Source organism: Anopheles coluzzii, chromosome X, assembly GCF_943734685.1.
Source record: "Anopheles coluzzii chromosome X, AcolN3, whole genome shotgun sequence".
Lineage (NCBI taxonomy): Eukaryota > Metazoa > Arthropoda > Insecta > Diptera > Culicidae > Anopheles > Anopheles coluzzii.
In genome coordinates this window covers 22,595,249-22,620,928 of record NC_064669.1, presented here as the reverse complement: position 1 = coordinate 22,620,928, position 25,680 = coordinate 22,595,249, and the positions used below count along the sequence as shown (strand labels likewise).

General features: G+C 43.6%; 1 protein-coding gene across 3 annotated transcripts in view; it reads right to left on the bottom strand.

The window, feature by feature from the left end:
• Positions 1-25,680, bottom strand: part of LOC120949533 (uncharacterized) — a 184,827-nt gene that overhangs the window by 23,369 nt on the left and 135,778 nt on the right. For all 3 annotated transcript variants that reach the window (XM_040366905.2, XM_040366896.2, XM_040366913.2), the window contains exons 8-9: positions 12,106-12,541; positions 586-800 (exon numbers count right to left, since the gene is read on the bottom strand). In XM_040366905.2, the coding sequence (XP_040222839.1) occupies positions 586-800; positions 12,106-12,541 (651 nt within the window). The remainder of the gene's footprint in view (positions 1-585; positions 801-12,105; positions 12,542-25,680) is intronic.

Here is a 25,680-nt window from a genome sequence, read left to right as displayed (position 1 = left end):
TTCATCCATCAGCACACCTGCGTTGTCGTCAGAGGAACAAGAGCTACTGTCGATGGAAACTTTAGCTTTTATCCAAGTGTAAACGCACGATGTTTCACAGGATAACACACATCATCAGAATACTTTCAACGCAATATGACATAATGGTAAACTACGTTTTTCAGACACAAACCCGAGCACTTGCAAATACACATTAAAAAGCACACTCTCTTTCTACTACTACTACTACTACTACTACTACTACTACTACTACTACTACTACTACTACTACTACTACTACTACTACTAATACTACTACTACTACTACTACACACACACACACACACACACACACACACACACACACACACACACACACACACACACACACACACACACACACACACACACACACACACACACACACACACACACACACACACACACACACACACACACACACACACACAAGTAACGTGGCAAAACAAGTGCACGGTGCGTTGAAAAAACCAGGGTCCTATCTTAATGTCCGATACTGTACCACGAGACCGGCCAAGCCTACACATTATCCGTAGAGTAATGTATTGAGTATTAGGATCTACTTACGTTTAATTAACGAGGTCTTATAGTCAGCATACTGCTCCCCCGGCTCCACGTGTGCTGGAATTGTTGCTAAACAGGTGATTTCTATCCGACCCACATTGTTAGTTAAAGCCTCTGTTATGCGGATAGATAGTTGACTGTATGAGGCAAAAACTCTGTGACTTTTACGTGTTTCGCCCTCATTGACATGCCGTCGGTATTTGTGATCATACATTGGACTGCAGGGAAGAGAAGATGAAAAAAATATTTCTTTTAAATTAAGTTCGGTTTATGATGTCACTGCTAAACATTAACCTGTTTCTATCGTTCGAAAGAGGGTTAAAAGATCAATTTCTCCATAAAAATGTTCACTCTTGTGCGTGAATCTTTAATGCTAGATATTTTTCCAAATATCCATAGACCAAAGTTTATTTTTTCTCTGTTTTCGCTCTTAGTGCGCGTTTATCGGGAAAATCCTATTCCGGTCAATACAGTTCCTTACATGCTGATTGCTCAAGTCCCTACATTGTGTTGTATGTTTGAATATGAAGAAAACTTAAACTCTACAAATCATCAATGTAAAATGCTTTGTCATTCGCCGATTTTTCTGGTTAACTCGTATGCAAAGAAAGCAAGAAACATAAAGAACGATAAATTTCACTTCCTTGCACTATGAGCTTTTAATAACACGAAACGTAGATCAAAGCAGATATGCTTCTAGTAACCATGTGCTTTTCTACTTAAGATTCTCTAAACTGTGAGGCTACCAGTGGATAAAACACAATTCTTTGCAATCGTACGCGTAAACTATTTTTGGCGGTTCGCAACGTTATCACACGCAAAAGACATTCCGATCAGGGGTGCAAATCAATTATACCAGCGGCCAATGCTTGGTTGGGAGAGGCTCGTCGAGCAGAATCACCATCATTCGAGAATGGATGTCATTAGCCCATGCGATTGCGAGATTCTCTGTGTATCTTGAAGATACTTCTTCTGCAGGTGTTTTAAAAACGTATATTACTGTGTCTAAAAAGTAAGGTGACATTAGATGTAAAATTTAGCGCGTTAAAAGTAGAACCATGTTTTTATTTTTCATTTGTCAATATGTATGTTTTTTACATATCTGCCAAATTTCAAGTCACTACATCATCCCGGCTAGGAGTGACAAATTGTTTTCGGAGCTGCGTCAAGTACCAGTGTCGTCGGTCGGTCGGTGGATGGTCTCCACGAACGGACGGTCGCCAAAGCCGGTCGAAAATCAATTTGTCGCAAAAATCGCAAAAACTAGCACCCATATTGAAAAATTTGGCACCAGACGACTTCTGGCTATTTAACAAGCTAAAATTGGGTGCTAGTTTTTGCGATTTTTGCGAAAAATTTATGTGTGTGTAGTGTGTGTGTAGAGAGTCAGTCGAGTATCGAGTCATCAAGGACGTGTTGTTTCTAGCTCCGCTGCGAAAGTGTATTTTAAAAGTGTTTTTGGTTCTGTGCGCCAGTGACTTTGCCATTACCATTTTCTTTGCTACATTGTGGTGCCCTGTGAAGTGCGGTTTTTTGGTGGAGGACAGTTTTAGGATTGGTGTGAACGGCGAAGCGATTTGCACATCCTCGCTCTGCGGTGTGGTGCCGGCGGTACCGCTTGAGCGGCTCGCCTTGCCCGGTGGGCCCTGTCGCGAGGGTCTTGCCCGATCCTAGGGCGGAGAGTGTTATTGGCGGCTCGATTTCGGCAGTTCTGATGCGTTGGACATAGGAGTGCGATTTGTGCGCTTTGTTTATTTGTGCACTACTTTGCTGTTCCTACGGGTGCTATTTGGCTGACAGTGACGCTGTTTTCTTGAGTGCAGCAAACGTACTTTTTTCCATAGTGTGTGTTAAATGTGCGATTCTCTAGTGGTTGCTACTACGCACACTTTATCGAGCAACGCAACGTGTGTGTTTGTGCCTATCATGCTGTGAGTTACTAATACTGTTAGTTACCAGTTCTGTGAGTTACCAGTTCTGTGAGTTACCAGGCACTCCACGCAAACAATGAGACACCAAATTTTGAGTGATTCAGGCCGAGGGGTATGAGGAAGCTTGAGGAAGCAAGGAGAAACGCGCTGCGATGAGAGTTCGCATTCTGTTTTACACGCGCGCTTCACCAACACCAATACAAATACCGTGCTTTGACGAGCCGTCTGTGAATGTGTGTGTGCCTTCTTTCAGCGAGCTCACCAACCCAAGCGAGTCAACACGCTCGAAAGTAGCAAGGAAAGTAGAAATGAAGTAGCCTTCTACTTCCCTTCTACTTTTGTTGCTTAAAATCAGAAGAATGTAGAAACATGTGGGTTCCAGGAAAGAGCAAAAAACGAGTTCTTGAGTGTACACACACACGCACACGCGACGACTCACGCTTACGTTCTTGTTCTACCGCCCCTCCCCCTTCTCACTCGCCCCACAGATCTATTTTTAGATCATCACACTTCCATCGACGGCGGTCGATGTGACGATGTGTGTCGTCGCGTGTGTGTTGTCGATTTGGTCAGAAAAACTTTTTCTTCACACACCAAATCTCTGACATGGAGCGTCGGCGTACCGATTGAACCATCGCGACTTTGATCAGTGCTCGCGGTTAAAACGACCTTTTGTATTGTGTTGTACGTAGCGTGCGCGCCAAAATTTTAAGAGTGCGCGGAGAGTGAATGTGGTTTTTTGGGGGTGGGGGATTGAGATACAGAGACAAATTTCGCTGCACATTAACACATACATTCTCACTGCACGGGTTGAACTGCGAATGCTCAGTTCTGAGAGAATATACTCGAGCGCTCGCGCATGAGTGCAAGCAAGCGGGGTATAGAGGATAGAGGGAGACAAACGATTATTTTGCTCCAAGCTTTCTACTTTTGTCCCGTTGGGAACTTGGATCTGCTCGTCACATCGTGTTGTCTCGCTTACACTACAGCATCGAACCATCGCTCCGTATGTCCCCCCCCTCCTACGCGTACAAAACCACCAGTACAGCGCGACGCTTTGCCGGAGATGGTTGTGCGTGTTTTGTTCTAAGTCCCGCGCGCAGTGTTTGTGCGTTGGTGCGCATTTCGTCTAAGTCTCGTGCGTCGGTGTGTTTTGGTGAAGTGTGCAGTGAATAAAAAGTGTGCACAGACGCACATGCAGTGCGTGGATCGACAAGTAAGAATTTGCTGAACAGAGTCAACGCAGATTGTCGACAAGTTTCTCGCAGCCTGGCTCGACCCGGTACTTTGCAGTATGACGCCATTCGTGAGTATGAAGGATTCTAAATGTGTACTTTAGTGTGTACTTTATGCTTCAATAAAGTGTTTAATGAAATAAAAAATGACCGTGTTTGTGTTTATTTTTAGAATAAGTGCATGAAAGAAAGCGAAAAACAACAAGCTTTTGATGTGTTGGTAGCATGGCTTGAAAGAACACAAACACACCGTGCTGCAGAGCGCACCGTGCGTTGCGAGTGGGGTGGGGGAGGGCTCGCGTGAGTGGGTAACTCATTGGTCGAAGAGACACTGTATTTCGACAGCGTCACTCAAATCACTCAAAAAATACACTCATTTTGCCGGACGGGCTGGTATTATCAGTGTTGCGTGAGTTACAGTGCAAAGGCCCTTCATTCGTTTGTGTTGTGTGAGTGTCTGCAAATTAAGTGATTATACACTAGGCTCGCTAGGTGAGTTCCTCGTAAATTGATTTTCTTCATGTGGGATTCGGTTGAGCAAAACCACCAATGAGCGGGAACGAATCGCTACCTCCCCGTCCTCTGGGGTCTGCCTTGAAGGATATAGGCGCGTTTTTTGGCCGTAGTAGCAAGACGCCTAGATCTCCTCCGTCGGATCTCGGAGAGTGTTCAGCTTCTCCTACGGTTGAAGTAGTTGCCAGTACGTCGGTCGATTCTGCTGTTGTTGAAGCGGTAACCGGCGAGGAAAATGTGATGGCAGCAGAGGATTCCGTGACCTCACAACCAGTGGAATCGTTTTCTTCATCGAAAGAGCCAGCGCTTGTTGTCGGTGGAAGCAAGCTGCAGGAAGCTTTAAAGGTGGCTGGAGAACTTCATGCCTATACGAAAGATCGGAATAACGTTCACCATCCGATCAAGAAGATGGCAGTGAGCATCTTATCGGCGTTAGCCTGTGTTGAACGTGAGCTCATGACGACACGGCTGCGAGCGGAAAGGACTGAAAAGTCCCTAAAAGAGGCGCTAGAAGGCTGCTCCCAAACCGAGACGCCAGTGAATGGTAAACGGGGCAGAAATTTGAGGTCGACTGAGGAAGCGGACGATGCTAAGAGAGCAAAAAATGATGCCCCCTCTGGCAGCTCGCTGGTCGCGAGTGCCGGTTGTGGCCCCGAAATGAACGAGACAAAGGGGTCGTGGAGCACGGTCGTGCGGAAAAATCGCCGGAAGCCGAAGGAAAGTGTCATTCCGGATAACACCGGCGAAAAGCAAGTTCACCCTGCATCTACTCGGGAGGCGCTTCCGCCGAGGCGTCCAAAAACCGAAGCCGTACTAGTGGCGCCCGGCGAAAATATTACCCATGTGGAAATCCTCCGCAAGCTAAAAGCAGATCCTGAGCTTCAAGCTTTCGGTAAGAAAGTAGTGCGAATTCGAGGAACAAAAAATGGAGGCTTGCTATTCGAACTGGGCAAAAGCGATGATGATTGCGGAGTCGACTACGCCAAGGTGGTTCAGAATTCCATTGGCAACAATGGGACAGTAAAGACCTTAGGCCAAATGGAAACGGTGGAAATTCGATACTTCGACGCAGAGACGCAGACCAGCGACGTTGAAAAAGATCTTCGGGATTTGTTCACCGAGCTGGACGGGGTAACTTTCGAGACCAAGATGACCAAATCCTTCAACGGAATGCAGACCGCTTCAGTGAAGCTCCCGACGAAACTAGCAACGCTAGTGGCAGCACGTGGCAAGATTAGGATTGGATGGTCAATCTGCCCGGTAAAAATACAAATACCGAAAAGGAGGTGTTTCAAATGCTGGGAGACGGGCCATTTCTCCCGCGATTGCAAAGGCCCAGATAGGACCGACTGCGATGCGGTGAAACAGGGCATTTTGCCAAAACATGCGTCAAACCTCCCAGATGTGTCCTTTGTCCACCGGGTACAAACATGTATCATACCAGCGGCGTTTTCTGTCCAGCGAGCAAGCAGAAATCGACATGGAGATAGTTCAGTTGAACCTGAACCACTGTGAAGAGGTCCAAGACATGCTTGGGCAATTGCTTATAGAGGAGAAGGGAGATGTGGCAATGCTGTCCGAGCCGTATCGCTGTCCTAGCGGCGTAAACAATTGGGTTTCTGACTCTACAGGGACCGCTGCTATTTGGGCTTCTGGTAGATTTCCGATCCAGCAGATCATTTCAAGGCACGGCGAGGGGTATGTGATTGCAGTCATCAACAAAATAACCTTCTGCAGCTGCTACGCTCCGCCAAGATGGGATCTAGAGAAATTCGAAGAAATGCTTAAGAGGATTTCAGATGAGGTGTACGATGTTAATCCTATCATCATTTCAGGAGATTTTAACGCTTGGGCCACGGAATGGGGCAGTAAAAGCACAAACGCCAGAGGAAACGCCGTGTTGGAGCACTTTTCTAGACTGAACTTAGTACTGGTAAATGTTGGCTTCTGTCCCACATTTGTAAGGAATAGCAGAACTTCCATTATAGACCTTACGTTCTGTAGTCCAGCATTGGCTTCTTCCATGAACTGGAGGGTAAGCAACGCCTACACCCTCAGCGACCACCGAGTGATACGCTACACGGCAGGAAGCAAGTGCCACAGGGTTGCCCAGGGCTCCGGTTTTCCAGCCTGGAAAACACAATGCTTCAACGAAGAACTGTTTATTGAGGCATTGAGGTTTGGTGATTTCTCAAATACCTCGTCAGCATTGAAGCTAGCGTCAGCGATCGCCAACGCCTGTGACACCTCTTTGCCACGAAGGAAAGGGGGACCTTACCCACGACGGAGAGCTTACTGGTGGACTACCGAAATAGCCCAGTGCCGAAGCCATTGCATCGAAGCACGCAGAAAGATGAATCGAGCCAAATCCTCGGAACAAAGGGAGGATCTGAGACGTTTGTACATCCTGGCATGATCAAATCTAAAACGGAAGATCAAGGCAAGTAAAAGGAGATGCTTTTTAGCCCTATGCGATGAGGTTGAAAACAACCCGTTTGGTGCTTACCGAACGCTAATGGGTAAGATGGTCGGCCAAGACCTACCTAGGGAAAGGAACCCAACCGCGCTCAAGACTATCATTGAACAGTTGTCCATGAGCCACAAACTCCACGTGATATATCCCGCAATCCTGATGTTGAACCTGTGTCAATATCCGCTGATGAAATACAGAAAGCTGCAGACCATCTCAAACTGGGGAAGGCACCTGGTCCGGACGGTATTCCCATTGAAGCGATCAAAGCAGCTATCAAAGCGTACCTGGAAGCTTTTTTATCAGTGTTCCAGAACTGCTTCGATACTGGCTTTTTTCCGATACCCTGGAAGCGACAAAAACTCGTTCTTCTACCAAAGCCTGGAAAGCCCCCCGACGACGCATCAGCACTAAGGCCTTTAGCATTGATAGATAATTTCGCAAAGATACTAGAAATCCTAATACTCAACCGATTAGTTGTCTATACGGAAGGCGAACACGGACTGTCGGACAGACAGTTTGGCTTTAGAAAAGGGACGGTCTACTGGTGAAGCGATCGCAGCTGTTCTAAAGAAACGACGAAGCGCCTTGCTAAAAAAGAGGACAGGAAACAGATACTGCGCGATCGTTACGATTGACGTAAAGAATGCTTTCAACAGTGCCAACTGGGAGGCCATACATGCAGCTCTCTCTAAGATGATGGTTCCACCGTACTTCTGTAGGCTGCTGAAATGCTATTTGGATCACCGTATGCTTTTATACGACACAGATCAGGGAATCAAAAAAATGAGCATCACCGCTGGCGTTCCTCAAGGTTCTATTTTGGGTCAAACTCTCTGGAATGTTATGTACAACGGAGTTTTGACCCTAGGGCTTCCTCCAGGAGCTGAAGTGATAGGTTTTGCTGATGATATTGCTCTTACTGTCCTTGGTGAGTCAATAGAAGAGATTGAACTCCTCACATCCGACTCCGTAAGCAGAATCGAGTCGTGGATGCAACAAATGAGGCTAGAAATCGCCCATAAAAAGACGGAATTCCTCATCATAAGTAGCCACAAGACAGTGCAGTCAGGTAGCATCCAGGTCGGTGATGAACGTATTGAGTCGATACGTCATCTAAAATATCTTGGTGTGATCATCGATGACCGCTTAAGTTTCCGGAAGCATGTCGAGTACGCCTGTAACAACGTCTTTAAGGTAGCAAACTCGTTGATACAAATAATGCCGAACATTGGAGGGCCCAAGAATAGCTGCAGGCGACTTCTAGCTGACGTGGCCATCTCACGGTTGCGTTATAACACTGCGATCTGGGCACGCGATCTGGGTTCTAGTGCTAAAGGAAAACCGACAGTTGGTGAACAGAGTGCACCGATTACTAGCTATGAGAGTTGTTCGTGCCTACAAAACAATATCGCACGTGGCAGTTTGTGTTATCGTTCCCATCTGCCTCATATTAGCAGAGGATTCTGAGTGTTGCAGTTTCTCCGGAGTTTCAAACGCGGGATTATCCAGATCCTCAGCAAAGCAGCTCTCTATGAGAAAGTGGCAGTCTGAATGGGATTGTTCAACAAAGGGGCGTACGACACATGCACTGATCCCCAACATCGCTGCATGGACGAGCAGAAAACACGGCGAAGTGAACTTCTACATGACTCAGTTCCTCTCCGACCATGGGTGTTTCCGGAGTTATCTTCACAAGTACCGTCACGCAAGCTCGCCAGACTGCCCAGCGTGTGTGAGCATCGTGGAGTCAACAGAACTCGTGCTTTTTCATTGTCCTCGTTTTGCTGAGGAACGTCATGAAATCACCGTGAAGTGCGGAACAACAATCAACGGAACAAACCTGACCGAGTTGATGTTAAAGAATGCGGGAACATGGGAAGTCATAGCAAACGGCATGCGATCAATACTGTTGAAGCTGTAAGCCTTATGGAAAGCGGATCAACGACTTGGGCGTTCGTAAATAGTGTTGTGCGTATTGTGAAAGTGTTTAGTGTATCTATGCACGAATTGAAGTGAGCCTGTAACTCAAGTGAATGCGTACTTTCTGTGCTTTTGCGTGGTATTACGAGTGTCTCCAGGTTTATCATTCTGTCTCGCGAATGTGGTCCAAGTTGCAATAGCGAGATGTAATGCTAATGCATAGCCCTGCCCCAAGAAGCATACCGAAAGGTGAACCCATGGGGAAGGGTAGATGGCCCAAGGAGGGGGTTTACTGGGTAAAAATCATATGTCAACACCCGTGCGACAACGGGAGTCTTTCGAAGATTCCCCCTCCTTGTAAAACAAAAAAACACACACACACACACACACACACGCGCGCGCGCGCGCGCACAAGTAACACGGTGCGATGAAAAAAAGGCCCTATCTTATTGTCCCATACTGTACGTGTTGGAAATCAAGCTCTGGTAAGGCAACTATCGACGAGCATATTACGAAATGAGAAAGGATTAGTGTATCTAAATCACGAGGATCATCAGATATCGGAAGCAGGGGACGGGAATTCATAGCTGCCGCGATTTGTTTCTGCATCGTCTAGTAGCCCTCAAAGGAAAGTGGTTGTGCTCTCAAGGACGATGTTTTGCCTGACGGCAGCCTCCCAAAGACCTCCAAAGAACCTTAGTAAGCAAATGATTTTGTCATGGTGCTTAGCTCGGCCTCATTAAACATCCGAAAAGTTCCTTCAATTTATTTTTCACTCCTTAAAAGCGTACCAGAGCTTTTATGTCTGAAAGAGATAAACACATACAGCGCGCTCTCTCGAACGACCGTAAACGCTTCAATCGATCAAGAGCTTCGATCGGTTCCTCGGAAGTTTCTGCTCGCTTTCTCGATCGGTTTCGGCGGAAAGCGAGCTAGAAACCGAGATCAAAAGCTGCTCGATTTTGTTGTACGGGACTCCTTCCCCTCTTCCCCATCCTTTCACCTCGTTTTATCATTATTGGTTCTTGCTCTGTAGCTACATTGAGCGGGAGGTTGAGAAGTTTTCGGTCACTTTGCACAGCGGGTAGAGTGTGTCTACGTTTCAACTTCCCGCTGCGCAAAGCGATCGAAAACTTCTAAAACTCTCGCTCAATGTAGCTAGAGCCCGCACAACAAATTCGAGCAGTTTTTGAGCTCGGTTTCTAGCTCGCTTTCCGCCGAAACCGATCGAGAAAGCGATCAGAAACTTCCGAAGAACCGATCGATGTTCTTGATCGATTGAAGCGTTTACGGTCGTTTGAGAGAGCGCGCTGTGTATGTTTATCTCTTTCTGACAAAAAACTCCAGTACGCGACCAAGTTGGCGCAAAATTCATAGGGGCCGAAAAATATTTCACTACCACGCCCTCTTTCTCGCTTCCGTGGCCACGCCCTTCCGTCAATTTCTACGCGATTTAATATTTAAATAACAAGTATATCACAAGTTTAATATTTTTCATTGTTGCATTATGATGTATGTAAAATAGCCTGAAAGAAGGAAGTTCATAAACATTTCAAAAGCTTTCAATTGGAGTAACATTTCCTATGATTAGAAAATATAATATAATAGAAATATTTAAAAATAAATTTTATATATGAAATATAATTATTACCTATTCAATCTATGTTTCCGGCCATTTTGAATAACCATTACTTTAGGTGCAAGGGCTCTTTTTTAAAGTTAGGTTAATGAAGTTAATAAATACTTGTATGTATTTCATTATCCTGCTTTATCAATAGCTGGGAAAATAAAAAAATAATCATTTTTTATAAGTAACCCTTTCTAATGTATAAGATTTTTATTAATTGTAATACTTGAAGTTGTTACAACTCTGATTGCTGTTAAAAATGATGGCCTAATATTATAATTTATTTATACTCATCAATTATCAATGAGTTTTATCTTGGTTAGCGATTGATGTTCTTTTTATGTTTGTTCAAAAATTGTTGCTTTTCTAATTATCATGTAAAAAAAGCAATATTAAGACATGATAATCTATTAATTTGCTCATCCACGGCGGTTAAAACAGGCGTTCAAAAATGCTGCTTGGGTTTGTGATAAACAGGCGTTACGCGTAACGCTAGCGTAACGTAGATGGCTGAGCCTTACTTTTAACCGTTTTGTGAAAATATATATCATTTCGTGTAGCCAATCCTGGTCTATAAACACAATTTCCATACATTTTCAGATGGTGCCAAGATTGTGAATAACTTTTAAAAATTATATATCCGAGAAATTTTAATTTGACAGATAAATGTATCATATAGAGCATTTTGACAAATAAATAAATGCGCAATCTGAGATTGCACATCGTTCATTTATACAGTGAAGCTCGAACAGCAGTGGATACAACATTTCCACGATTTATTCGTTGGTTCGTGCATTATTATTCTCATTTATTAACGAGCAATTGAATGGTTGATCCGATTCAATGATCTGGACCACCTTGATGAATGAACAGGATGAACCGATCTTCGAAAAGGTCGGTTTTTACACCTCTTTTTCAGACCAAACTTTATCCTTTGAACATTTTTCAAGGATATATGAAATTTGACCAAAGGGGAAATAATTTTGCCATTAAATTATTCTTAAAATAATTTTATGTTTTTGTAATATATTTAACGAAAAAAACTGTTGAGTCGGATAAGAAAAATCATTTCGTAATGATTCTTAATTTTTATTTAAATGAAGATTGATCGTTATTTTAATAATTGACACTTGATATAAGTGACAGCGGGATCTCCAATGGTCTGAAAGGCTATTCCACCACCTGGTCTCTTTCAACATCCTTGATTTAGCTAAATCTGGAACTGTCATTCAGAAAACCGCAAACAGACCAAAAAACCGCAAACCAAAAGTTTTGAAACATTTAGAACGAATTGGGAAAATTAAAAAAAATCTCTCAACCCGCGTATACCAACTACCACACATCTCGAGAATGCCTCTAAAACTTTCAAATAACAATTGAACCAAATTTCTAAAGCAAAACTCACATCACGATAAAACATAGAATAGCCCTTTGTTTTGGGGATATGGACTCTAGAGTAATAGGAATTTTGTTTGAACAACTCCCACGTCAAGAGGATTAGTATAAAATCGCCTCAGGTTTTTTTTTCATAGCAGCAAAATAAAATGACAACCTAATCAACAACCATATTCATTAAAACCATTTGAAGCAGAATCACGAATTAACAATTGGCAATATAACATAAACAACTAGCTATAGCACTTCTCATACACAACATAATATTTACAATGTAAAGAAAGCGAACATCATTTTATAAAATTTAAATGTCGCCAACGGCAGTTGCAGTTGGAGTTGCAGTTTAGTCCATTGCATGTCCTTAGATTCAGAAAATATTTCGAGTGCGTTATGGACATTGTATTTAGATTTTTTTTTTCTTTAACTTACCGATGTTTCCTATATCCATTGTCATAGTGTTGTTGTTGCTCTTGTAGCTGCTTATTGTCGTAGTGGTTGTTGTTATTGTAGTTGTAGTCATTTCGCTGCCAAATCTTTTTATTACCCTCCTCTACGATTATGTCAGCTGCGCCAAGTCCAGGCCCAGTGCCTAGCGATCCAAGCCCGGCCATACCACCAAAAGTCCCGTACGCAGAACCTCCAAAAGCTCCAGTTAATAATCCAATTGTATTTCCTCCATTTCTTTCCCGGCCAGGATGATGCATCTTAACGCCATAGTTGTAGCCACCATCGAAATTGTTGAACGCTATATTAGGCTGTATCTCGAAGCTTCTAGAATATCCTTCGATACCACTGTTTACGCCTGCACCCATCCCCATCGGGATAGTAGATTTCGATAGTTTATCTTGGAAATCTGTCTCAACCGCTACAGGATACAAGAACGTGCAATCATTTTGTAGGGAAAGAAGAAGATAAGGATAATGAAAAATTAGTGATCAAAAATGCATAAAAAAAAACTAGCAATACAATTTGGTTGGATACAGTTGTAATATTTTTTTACGTATTATTTTATTTTATCTCTATGTAAATAACAATCTCGTGTCACGGTGTTTGTTGCCAGCAACCCCCGAAACGACTGGATCATTTTCAACGAGACTTTGCACACACCTTAGAGCGTTTCTACGTACACCGAGAAAGCAGCTGAGAAAATAATTGACAGCATGCTTTGAAAGCGACTGGCATCATTTTCGGTGAGAGAAATCTCCTCGGCGTGCAAAAAACGATGAAGGTGAGAAAAAAAATAATTTGCAGTTTATGCTGAACGATCTATTTCAGTTAATCTTTCTACAGTCTAATAATAGTTATAGTCAAACCTATCAGAGGCTTCATTAAAGCTTTTAAAATCTCTCACCAATGACTCATTTCGATCAAAACTAGTTATACGGTTCGCAATAGACAAAGGAGGACGAACGCGTGGACGATAAAACGACACGTAAAATTTTATGTTAGACAAAAGACAAGGAGAGTCTATGTAATTAAAAATAACGTTTGCGATCAATACAACATTGGCTAAGAAGGGGTTTGATCGTTTCTAAACGCAACATCTGACATCGCATGTTGTAGTCCGGTACTGGTGTGTTCATTCACTTCTAGTGATATTCAGGCCTATTATTTTACTCGAATGACATTCGATTCCGTTGGAAGCACTCGAGTCGAGCGGGAGAAAAATTGGTATCGTTTTCGCCATTCGAATCGATGAAGGTTTCGTCGACAGTTTTGTTCTAGCATTAGTGTGTTTGACAGTTGGTCGAAGCAACCGGTGGTCGGAGTGAGTGTAAACAAACGGATTCAGCACTTCTTTAAAATCATTTTTTCCTTAATTTTGTTGGAAATGAGGTAAATATGAGTGATGAGAGTGTTGATAAACTTATGTCAAACTTAATTACACACGTAGACAGTGGCTTAAATTCTTTGTGAGGTTAAATTTGCGCGTTTCCGACAGCTTGAGCTGTCGGCAGAAAATCTCTCGAATGCACCTTTCTGTTCGAGCAATATGGTACCGATTTTTACTTCGTCGACTCGAATCTGCCGATGAGTTACTCAAAACGGAACGTCGCTAGCAAAACGATACGAAAATGAACATAATGAACTTGCGAGTGAATCTTCTTGAATGCCGAACGCAATATAATAGGCCTGATTGTGGACAGAAATCGGAACGAAAATTTTTATATCATCCGCAAATAATAAATAGCCATCTGGTGGAAGAACATTGACACAGTCATTTATGAACGACACAAAAAGTAAAGGGCTTAGTGTACTGCCATGAGGTAAGCCGGATAGGTTGGACTAATCCTGGAGAACTGCGACCCTGTTCTTAATTGAAAAGACCGACCTTTTAAAAAAGAGGCAAACCAGGGCAAAAGCGGGTCGCCGAATCCTAGCCTTTCGAGTTTGTTTCAGAATTATATCATGATTTAGTCTGTCGAATAAATAAATAAGCTGTTGAACTGATTGAAGTCCATTTTCCTGAAATTATATAGCTTTTCAAATTAATCGGTTTGAGGTCTACTGGCTACTTACATGTTCGAAGTTAGCGCTAATGTTATTTCAATAGACCGATGGTGTGAATCATCATTAATCACCAGACGCGCTGATCATTATTACAAATTGAAGCGGCGTTACGGTAAGCAATACAATTAAACCGAGTTAGCGATTATTTATATTTGTAACACCAGAGATCTGAGCAAGGTCATTTTCATTTACACTATCTTCGAAACCGGTTGTAGAAGACGTGATGGAATTCATGTTAGGTATAAAGTGAATAAAAGTTCGCGTACGTCCGTTCACATCCGTGTGCGAGCCTGGAACTGTGTCCCACGACAGTAGTGGTAAAATAAAATCGCCTAACACCAGGATGGAGTCGGACAGGTTTAATCGACCAAGAATCAGCCCTATACTGCTGCCTAACTTGTTATGCACACTAACATTATTACTTAATGCGGAAGGAATGTATACTGCATCGATGTAAAGTGATGAACGATATAACTGTAATCTAACCCACACGAGCCCGAGAGTTTATAAACGATGTGAGATATCTTGTGACGGCACCGACGCTGGGAATGCTATCATAACACCTAGACCACGCATATGGCTACTTGTGTTACAATTACGGTCACATATATATATATATATATATATATATATATATATATATATATATATATATATATATATATATATATATATATATATATATATATATATATATATATATATATATACTAAGAATATATACAGTTAAGGCGGCGCTCTAGCAGCAATCGAACATGACATCCGACACGAACAAACCCATATAATCATATGGAGGTGCACTGTCAGACACAAACAAACAAACAAGACAAACGTCGAGTCGAACATGTCAGTTGATTCTGTCTGTGATGTTCGATACCCACCTGTGCTGTGAGTACCTTGGCTGTCAAACGCTTCACAGCTACAGTAGATAGAATTCAATTCGGGACATTATTAAGTTTGTTTACGTAGTTTGTCTCTTTTTCTTCTTAAAATTGCGTGCAAAATATTTAAAATAGCTATCAATAATTATTGTTCAACTTTTCAATCAATTATAACATCAAATATAAAGGATTGAAACGTATTAAACTATTGTGTGTACATAATCCATGTGTATGCACTGTAGGTGTTTTGGCATGGACGTTTGTTTACATTTTTCAATATTTAATTTGAATGATTTCTATGTTATTATGGATGTGAATAACTAGTAAATTATGAGTTGAATCTTCCCCCTGTAGATGGATATTCATTTAAACAATGAAAATGCTTCATTTTCGAGACGAAAAGAAAGGCGTATTGCAGTGCATCATGACAGGTCTATAAGACATCGAACAGCTGACAGAGCACCTATCGAACAGAGTCGTGTTTGTTTGTCTCGTTCGATTGGTCCCTAAGCTGTTGTCGAAGATAACAGATGTCTGTATGGTCACGTCAAGCCAAGTCTCGGTGAACAAATCGAAAACATCGGGATCGACACTTGAACGAAGCGTTGCTAGTTTAGTCCGAAGACCTCGCATGTGCTAGTAGTATACATGAAACTTTAAATCACTGTGCATGATGTTGAATTGGTAAGAGGGGGTGCGTATACCAATCGAGCTGTTTTGCGATATTGCATATGATGACGAATCAGGCAACGGCGATCGAGCAAGGTGCCAATTGCTATCGATGAATTGCTGGCGATTGAGTTGAGGGTGAGTTGAAAGAGTAGCGGATGAACTTAGAGCAGCTCCTACGGCATCGTCGGCTGCAGTGCTATATGGCTATTTAGCCGACGGACCAGAGTAAGCACCCAAATAGCCAACTAGTACTTTATAGCTGATTTAGAGCTGTTTAACGAAAAATCGTTCCTATGTCGTACTTTGTGGTTGATTAAGAGATAGACGGTACTTTACGAAACTATGGAGCTTTTTAACAGGCACATGGTACTCTTTGGAACTTTGCGGCTGATTAGCACTATGCGTAGGGTTCATGATGGAACTTGAAGGCTTGTTAAGAAAGGGTACTGAACTTGGTGGAACTTTATAGCTTTTTAATGCATGACATCGGTACAAGGTGGCTCTTGTTAAAGTGTCAAAGACGGACGCCGGCAATAATATCATTGCTGCTGCACAAGTTAGATTCGTTAATTGAAGAATGAATATTGAGTGAAGTGATTGTGAATTATCAGCAAATTGTGTAAAATTTTGTGTAATCATCAATACAAAGGATTTAAAAATATACATATGTGTTTAAACGAAACAAATCTTGTTGTTTATTTCATCGATGACGCTTGCTTGAAAATAAAACACAAAGAAAAATAATCCCTGGCATCGTGGCATAAGGAAGCTGCTTAGGCGCTGTTTGAAAGAGCCACATAGAACTTTGATGCTGTTTATCTACTGCAAAAGGCGAATTAGAGCAGCGATCTTTAGCGTGCCAAAATGAGCTGCTTAAGCAATTCTGGCTGTTTGGGCAGGATCATCATCTCATTTAGCGTTGCCTCGTTGCGGTCTTCTTTTAAAAGCAGCAAAGCAATCAGGTGGCAACCTGATGAAGTAACAAGCATTCGCTCGGTAGCGGCGACGTGTAAACAAATAAACGAGTCAGACTGTCACTGAGACAGTTCGTTGCTAACATTCAGCAGCTAAGATCAGAATATAAACAGAATCTGACCAATAGAGGGCGGCAACTCGGAAGGGTCGTATTTAGGGAAGATAATGACCGGTGACTTGGCGATCGGGTTTCTCGTCATCGCGAATCTAAAATATGCACGATCGTTAGCATCACGACAGCGAACATAAAAGGCCAGATATTTAAAAAGGTGTGCAAAAACCGAGAATACAGTGTTTTTCAATTGAATTTAGACTAGAAGCATACTTTTTTTTAATAGTCACATTAGATTCTTGACTAGCATCCCCTATTTTTGATTACGAGCAATGAATTATTGACTTGGAGTAATTGCTTTCAGCAGGCCGATTGCTGGCACGGAGTGACTAGATTGTTTTTAGAGGTTTTCGGTAGGACATCTAAAGTAAATTCGGCAATTTTCGGTAAAAAAACCTTTTTATTCACTCATAAAATATATTGAATTCCAATTCCATGGTTGAACGATCAATAAATAGAAAAGTATTTGATTTTTGATTAGAAAAATTGAGTTTTAGTGTGCTGAATTGTAAACCGATATTAGACCGAATTTTGTGGATGAAATATAGAAGTAAAACAAATGCTTTCAACTATTTAATGGGCGGATGCAATCAAATATGATATACAGATTATTATTCAAGTCGATCTGTCACACCGGGTATTATAAACGCGACGCTCTTAGGCTGTCATGCAGGGACCTGCTGAAATCATTTGCTCCCAATAAACAATCCATTGCTCGTAATCAAAAAGGAGGATTCAAAAGGAGTGATTTAAATATCCAAATCGACCACGTTCTGATTTATGGAAGGCACTTCTCGAATATTATCGACGTTAAAACGTATAGAGGCGCAAACGACGACTCGGACCATTTCCTGATCATGGTGAAGCTGCGGCCAGCTTCCCTTACTCTTCCATGCCAAGCAGCGCCGTTTTGAAGAGTCAGACGAACAGCTGCTGGAGCAGCTTTCTCAGTTAAGGGACACCAGTTTGTTTTACAAGACATTAAAGGAGGCACGGAGCGGGTTTGATCCTAAAACCGCAATGTGCCGCGATGCGGAAGCAAATCTCCTGGCGGACGAGCGTAAGGTGATCGAAAGGTGAACGTGCTACTACGAAGGACATCTGAATGGATCAGAGCCAGGAAAGGCTGGCGCAAGTGGCAGAACAAGGCAACCTCCACAGCAGCAGCACAGCAGTAGCAACAGCGACAGCATCGGCGCAGACGAGGAGGTGCCCCCGCCATCTCTGGATGAGATTGCCAGCGTCATCAAGCAGCTTACAGGGTTTCGAATCATATAAGGGATCACTTAGGGGAATGTTGCAAATCGGGTAATATAAGGGAATAGTTCAATCACTTAAGGGAATGTTGCAAATCGGTAGGGTTGTAAATATTGCATGCAAGCTGTGGATGTTTGCAATCGTATAGGGGAGTGTTGCAATCGATTAGGGGAATTTTGCAAGCGTACTGTGGAGCTGTCATCAGACATTGGGTGCCGCTTAACAATGGGTGCCGATTAACAAGTCATCATTACGACACCATAGACCGGAATAAGCTATGGAGCATCATGCAGCGGTACCACTTCCCTGGGAAGTTGATCCGGCTGTTAGCGAGCGCCTACACGCGTAGTCCAAAACAGCCGAAGTTATACAAAATCATGAAAAAGTCTGCGCCCTTTTGTTCCGGCATCCTCGTGAAGTTTACCGAGCCGAACCAAATAGTTGTGTTCGATAAACATGTGTGCGTATCAGGTAGCAGCATTTGTACTGCTTACCTGCCGTATGCCGCTGTGATACCGAGCGAGACGCATAGACAACGCGTCTAGAGGACATGTGTAGCCGTGAGGAAAGTTTTCTGTGTCTCTTTTGCCTTGTCCTTGCCTTTAGATCCTGATGGGTGAAGCATGCATACCTTTCGGGTACGTTCGTGGTATAAGCCCTCTTCCTCTCATGTTAATGGTAAAGATAGAATCGTATGCCATCGGCTCTGCATTCGGGCGTGGGCAGGCCCGTGGACGCTGTCTGTTCGCACGCTTAGAGGCCACCATGAACGGGGTGCAGTACAAGGTAAGAGTATCGAACTTGACGTCGGGATCGTTCGAATCTCACCGGGGTCTGAGGCAAGGGGATGGACTCTCCTGTTTGCTGTTCAACATCGCTCTGGAAGGTGTCATGCGAAGCGCGGGCTTCGACATCCGGGGCACGATCCTCTACCGATCTCTCCCGTTTCATGGCTTCGCGGATGACATCGACATCATCGGCAGGGCAACAGCGAAGGTGCGTGAGGTGTGCACCCGACTCAAACGCGAAGCAGCAAGAATTGGATTGCGAAGAAGACAATGCGACGAAGATGAAAAATGCGACGAAGACGAAGTACCTTATTCTCCTGGTTGCCTACTGTCCCAGACAGTGTGCAATATTCAACAATCTGGTGACTGTCTTCAACGAGGATCTGCGCAAAAAAAATCGGACAAATGATTTGCTCTTTACGCTGTTTGTTATTGGCGCTGATTTCAATGCTTGTCACCAGATGTCGAGCAATCATCGTAACAACACCAACAGTCTCCATCTTGCAGAACACCTTCTAAGTGGCAATATCACCTTTGAGTTTTCTGACCAAATAACGTTTATATCTCACAACGGCATTCCATCAACACTGGACTTGGCTGTGATCACCCTGGTCCCACTGACTAAGGGATTAATCACCTAAAAGACACATGCTAAGGCGTCAAAATCAAAGGACTGGTAGCCCCGTGCTGAAACAACGCTCTTCCATTTTGGAAAGAATTATTGCTGATCGCGTCTATATGATTTGCAATAATAACTTTGCTAACATGATCAAAAGATTGAACCGGAGGGCAACCCCATTCTGGAGGCTCGCCAAGATTCTGAGGAAGAAACCCAGACCTGTTCTTCCTCTCAAATTTAATGATATTATTGTTATTACAGCCCCGAAAAAATCATCTGCTCTTGTGAATCAGATCATCCAGGCCCATCAACTTGGATCCATTATAAACAGCCCTCAGGAAGCTGATGTAGCAGCCTCTATACACCAACTCAATCACCAGCTCCTAACACCATCACTCGAAGCACATGTTTCCAGAATTAAAGTAAAAGGTGCCCTGACCACCTTGGCAAACATAAAAGCACCAAGCTTCAATGCGATACTCAATCTGCTGCTGAAACGATTGCCCTCTCGAGCACTTCAGCTACCCGCCAACATCTTTTCAAAGTGCTTTAAGTTAGGTTACTCCCCGTAATATTGGAAGTGTGCTAAGGTCATTCCCGGCCTAAAATCTGGGAAGGACCCGACACTTCTAGCAAGCTTCAGACATATCAGCCTTCTTGCAGCGAGGGGTAAGCTATTTGAGAAGGTAATTTACTGGAGATTGCGTGATGCTGTCTGTGAGAGCAACATCTTGCCACCTGAACAATTTGGCTTCCGCGCTGGACACTCTGCTACCCATCAGCTGCTGAGACTGCATAATGACGGGCATATTGTTACGTCGTACAAGTTGACGACTGTTCCACCAGACCGGCCCAATTCATGAAAACAATGGTTTATGTGTTCTCGAAAGGTTATCTTTTGACCAAAAATAAGTAGCTAGGAGTCGCCTGCAGCTATTCTTCGGCCCTCCAATGTTCGGCATTATTTTTATCAACGAGTTTGGGGCCTTAATGACGTTGCTGCAGGCGTACTCGACATGCTTCCGGAAACTTAAGCGGTCATCGATGATCACACCAAGATATTTTAGATGACGTATCGATTCAATACGTTCATAACCTGGATGCTGCTTGACTGCACTGTCTTGTGGCTACTTATGATGAGGAATTCCGTCTTTTTATGGGCAATTTCTAACCTCATTTGTTATATCCACGACTCGATTTTACATACGGCGTCGGATGTGAGGAGTTCAATCTCTTCTATTGACTCACCAAGGACAGTGAGAATAATATCATCAGCAAAACCTATCACTTCAGCTCCTGGAGGAAGCCCTAGGGTCAAAACCCCGTTGTACATAACATTCCAGAGAGTTGGACCCAAATCGAACCTTGAGGAACGTCAGCGGAGATGCTATTTTTTTGATTCCCAGATCTGTGTCGTATAAAAGCATACGGTGATCCAAATTGCAGCCTACAGAGGTACGGTGGAACCATCATCTTAGAGAGAGCTGCATGTATGGCCTCCAAGTTGGCGCTGTGGAATGCAATCTTAACGTCAATGGTAACGATCGCGCAGTATCTATTTCCTGTCCTCTTTTTTAGCAAGGCGCTTCGTCGTTTCTTTAGAACAGCTGCGATCGCTTCACCAGTAGACCCAGTGGCGGATTTAACGGTGCGTGGACTGAGCGGCCGCGGGGGGGGCGTCAATATAGGGGCCCCGTGTATGGTAATTCCACCATATAGAAGAGTGTGTGCAGTAGTCTCAGTGAGATATTCTGTGCTAGATAGGGGCCCCATGGATGAAGGGACTCATAAACTATAGGGACCCAGTACAGGGATTCTGAGCACCCCCCCCCCCCCCGCCAGCAAACCATTAAAGTGTGTTTGATTCAAAACTTAATGCAGCAATATGCACCCCCCACCCCCCCGCCAGCAAACCATTAAAGTATGTTTGATTCAAAATTTAATGCAGCAATATGCACCCCCCCCCCCGCTCGACATAAACCGTGGGGCCTCCACAGCTTTTAACGCTTAGGGCCCCCAACACTCTAGATCCGCCACTGAGTAGACCACCCCTTTCTTAAACCAAACTGTCTGTCCGACAGTCCGTGTTCGCCTTCCGTATAGACAACTAGTCGGTTCCCGCACGACAAAATCGAGCAGTTTTGTAGCTCGGATTTTCGATCGCTTTCCGCCAAAAGCGATCGAAAAAACGAGCAGAAATGTCAAGGAAAATGCTTGGATTCCGAGGGAAAAAATATTTCAATCCAAAAATTTTAGCGCTGAAAATTTCGAAATATTTCATTTAAAAATTTACAACAATTTTGAATGCGAAATATTTCACAGCCATGGGCTGTGAAATATGTTTGCAGTTTGAGTTTGAGAAGTTTTTGATCGCTTTGCGCTGCGGGTTGAGTATTAGGATTTCTAGTACCTTGGCGAAGTTGTATATCAATCCTAAAAGCTTTAGTACTGACACGTCGCCGGGAGGCTTCCCAGGCTTTGTGAGAAGAACGAGTTTTTGTCGCTTCCAGGGTATCGCAAAAAGGCCCCCGCACGACAAAATCGAGCAGTTTTGTAGCTCGGATTTACGATCGCTTTCCGCCAAAAGTGATCGAAAAAGCGAGCTGAAATGTCAGAGAAAACGCTTGGATTCCGATCGAAGAAATATTTCAATCCTAAAATTTCGAAATATTTCTTTTATAAATTTGCAACAATTTTGAATGCGAAATATTACACAGCCATGAGCTGGCATCGCGAATGAATTGGTTTAAAATAAACAGTCGTTAAAAATATATCAGAGTCGTTAAAAATTGCTAGAATTTGGCATCGCGATCGCATTGAGTTCATTTGTTAATTTTAACGACTGGTCCTATGCCGCCGTTAAACAAACGACTGTCAAGAGCGTATGCGATACAAATTAACAGTCGTTTAATTATACTGCTCGAATTTTTTCCCTGTGTTTGCCTATATGCGATATCGAGCAGTCGTTAACTGTTTTGACGGTCGTTTATTTTAACAGGAATGAACAACAAATGAACTCGGTTAAACCAAAATGAACTTTAAACGACTATTAAAAAGAGTTCATTTATTCGCGATGCCGGCTATGGGCTGTGAAATATGTTTGCTGTTTGAGTATGAGAAGTTTTCGATCGCTCTGCGCAGTGGGGATAATGGCCGAAAACTAGTTCACACCCACGTTCTCTTTCTCTCCTTCTTCTCCTCTTCACCATCCTTTCACCACGCTTTATCATTATTGGTTCTTGCTCTCTAGCTACATTGAGCGAGATGTTGAGAATGTTTTCGATCGCTTTGCGCAGCGGGATACCTCGCAATCCTGATGTTGGACCTGAGTCAAATGCCGCTGATGAACTAAAGAAGGCTGCAGACCGTACTATCAAAACGTACAGAACCGTACTATCAGTGTACCAGAACTGCTTCGATACTGGCCCGCTGCGCAAAGCGATCGAAAACTTCTCAACCTCCCGCTCAATTTAGCTAGAAAAACAACAAACAATATCGAGCAGTTTTTGAGCTCGGTTTCTAGCTTTCTTTCCGCTGAAACCGATCAAGAAAGCGAGCAGAAACGTCCGAGGAACCGATCGAAGCTCTTGATCGATTGAAGCGTTTACGGTCGTTCGAGAGAGCGCGCTGTATGTATTTATCTCTTTCTGACAAAAAAGCTCCGGTACGCGACCGTGTTGGCGCAAAAATGAAAATGGCCGAAAAATAGTTCACACTCACGATCTCTTTCTCCCCTCCTTCCACTCTTTCCCATCTTTTCACCTCGTTTTATCATTATTGGTTCTTGCTCTCTAGCTACATTGAGCGAGAAGTTGAGAAGTTTTCAATCGTTTTGCGCAGCGGATATATGCGATATCGAGCAGTCGTTAACTGTTTTGACGGTCGTTTATTTTAACAGGAATGAACAACAAATGAGCCAAAATGAACTTTAAACGACTGTTAAAAAGAGTTCATTTACAGGGTTTCACACTTTATCTCAAGACCGCGGGACCCCTTCCCGAATCTGTCTTAGCCAAAGTCAAGACTGCGGTATGATGCTTGAAATCGTTGATGATACCTGAATTCATCGGATGCAATGCTGAATCTGCGGCACATTTCTCGAAACACACTGGTCCGCGCCGAGGACATGCGGTCGAATATTTTTTTTACACGGATAACCTTTGTGTACATCAGTGTATTGAAAACAGTTAATTATTTTTTCGTGTTTTTACCAAAAAAGATTATTTAAACAGTTCAAACTACTTTCTTAACACTTGTAAATATTTTAATCAAACAAATATGCATTCACTCATTTTATTAAATTGTCTTTTTTTGGTAAAAAAAAAACTAAAGGATAATTGAGTGTTTCTAATAGACTGATGTACACAAAGGTTATCCGTGTAAAAAAATATTAGACCGCATGTCCTCAGCGCGGACCAGTGTGTTTCGAGAAATGTGCCGCAGATTCAGCATTGCATCCGATGAATTCAGGTATCATCAACGTTTTCAGGTATCATCAACGATTTCAAGCATCATACCGCAATCTTGGCTTTGGCTAAGACAGATTCGGGAAGGGGTCCCGCGGTCTTGAGATAAAGTGTGAAACCCTGTATTCGCGATGCCGGCTATGGGCTGTGAAATATGTGTGTATTTTGAGTTTGAGAAGTTTTCGATCGCTTTGCGAAGCGGGAAGTGGAAACAACATTTTGAATTTAATCCATGCAAAAGAGGTTTCTGTCCGTCCAGAATCTGGCGGCTTGTTGACTTGAAGTCGTTATTATGACGCCGATTGACCGGCAATGCCTTGGAATGGGTTTGGATCGGCAGGTTCATGTTTTGGTCGATTGCATTCCGTTGATGTGTCGCACCGTAGCGATAGATCCTGCAGCAACAAAGTCAAGATAAACTTTTCCTTTTGTGGATTGCTATGCTAAGTTCTTCTTCTACTTATAATTATTGTTATTGTCGTAATAGCCAACGCGATCATGCCGGCCTTTTCAGGACTTGAGTAGCACGTAGCCGGATAGTCAGCTCTTGCTGCGGCGGACGGTTCATACGCGGTTAGAACCCACGACGGGCATGCTGTTAAGATGTGCGGAATAATGGCGGTGCCGCGGGACCGCTCCTATCCAGCGCACAACTTGCATACTGCCACACTGTCCCCTGCCTGATGCATACGCTGCAGGCAGGGGAAAGGATGTATGTACCTCCACAAAAAAACAACACCATCATGAACCAGCGGCGGATCTAACGGTAGGCGGAGTAGGTGGTCGCCGAAGATTTCTAGTCTGTAGTATGCCGTATGTCTACAAGTGAACAGACTATTAGCAACAAGGGCCCCAGAGTCGTTGGGGCCCCGTTGCTGGAGTACCTTCCCCCTCCCCACCATGCCGACAATAATTTTAGGGCCTGTGACCGATGATCGTAGGGGTCCCATGGACACCCCTCCCTCCCGCCGGCAATTCAAGTATACTGTTAAATCTCCCAACAGTTGTGTGCCAGTACCCCCTCCTCTCGGTCATCAGTTACCATTTACAGGAGTTAAAAGGAGTGGTGGCCCCCCGGATGGTGTCGAGCGGGGGAGGGAGGGTGCATTATGTTTCATTAGGGTTTGAATGAAACACATTTCAATGGGTTGTTGGCGCGGGAGGGGGGGGGTGATCAGGATTGCTGTACTGGGCCTTATAGTTTATGAGTCCCTTCATCCATGGGGTCCATATCTAGCACAGAAGCTCTTGCTGAGACTACTGTAAACACTGTTCTATATGCTGGAATAACCATACACCATACCATACACTACATTGACGGGGCTCCCCGCGGCCACTCAGTCCGCATACTGTTAAATCCGCCACTGTTTACAGGGGCCTCAACTCGTCTTTCCGCCTAGAGCCTCCGATTCCCCTAACCCCTAACCGTGCACTTGTTTTACCACGTTACTTGTGTTTGTGTGTGTGTGTGTGTGTGTGTGTGTGTGTGTGTGTGTGTGTGTGTGTGTGTGTGTGTGTGTGTGTGTGTGTGTATGTGTGTGTGTGTGTGTGTGTGTGTGTGTGTGTGTGTGTGTGTGTGTGTGTGTGTGTGTGTGTGTGTGTGTGTGTGTGTGTGTGTGTGTGTGTGTGTGTGTGTGTGTGTGTGTGTGTGTGTGTGTGTGTGTGTGTGTGTGTGTGTGTGTGGACAACCGACACGCGCAAGTGAACCGGACGTCCTCAGAAG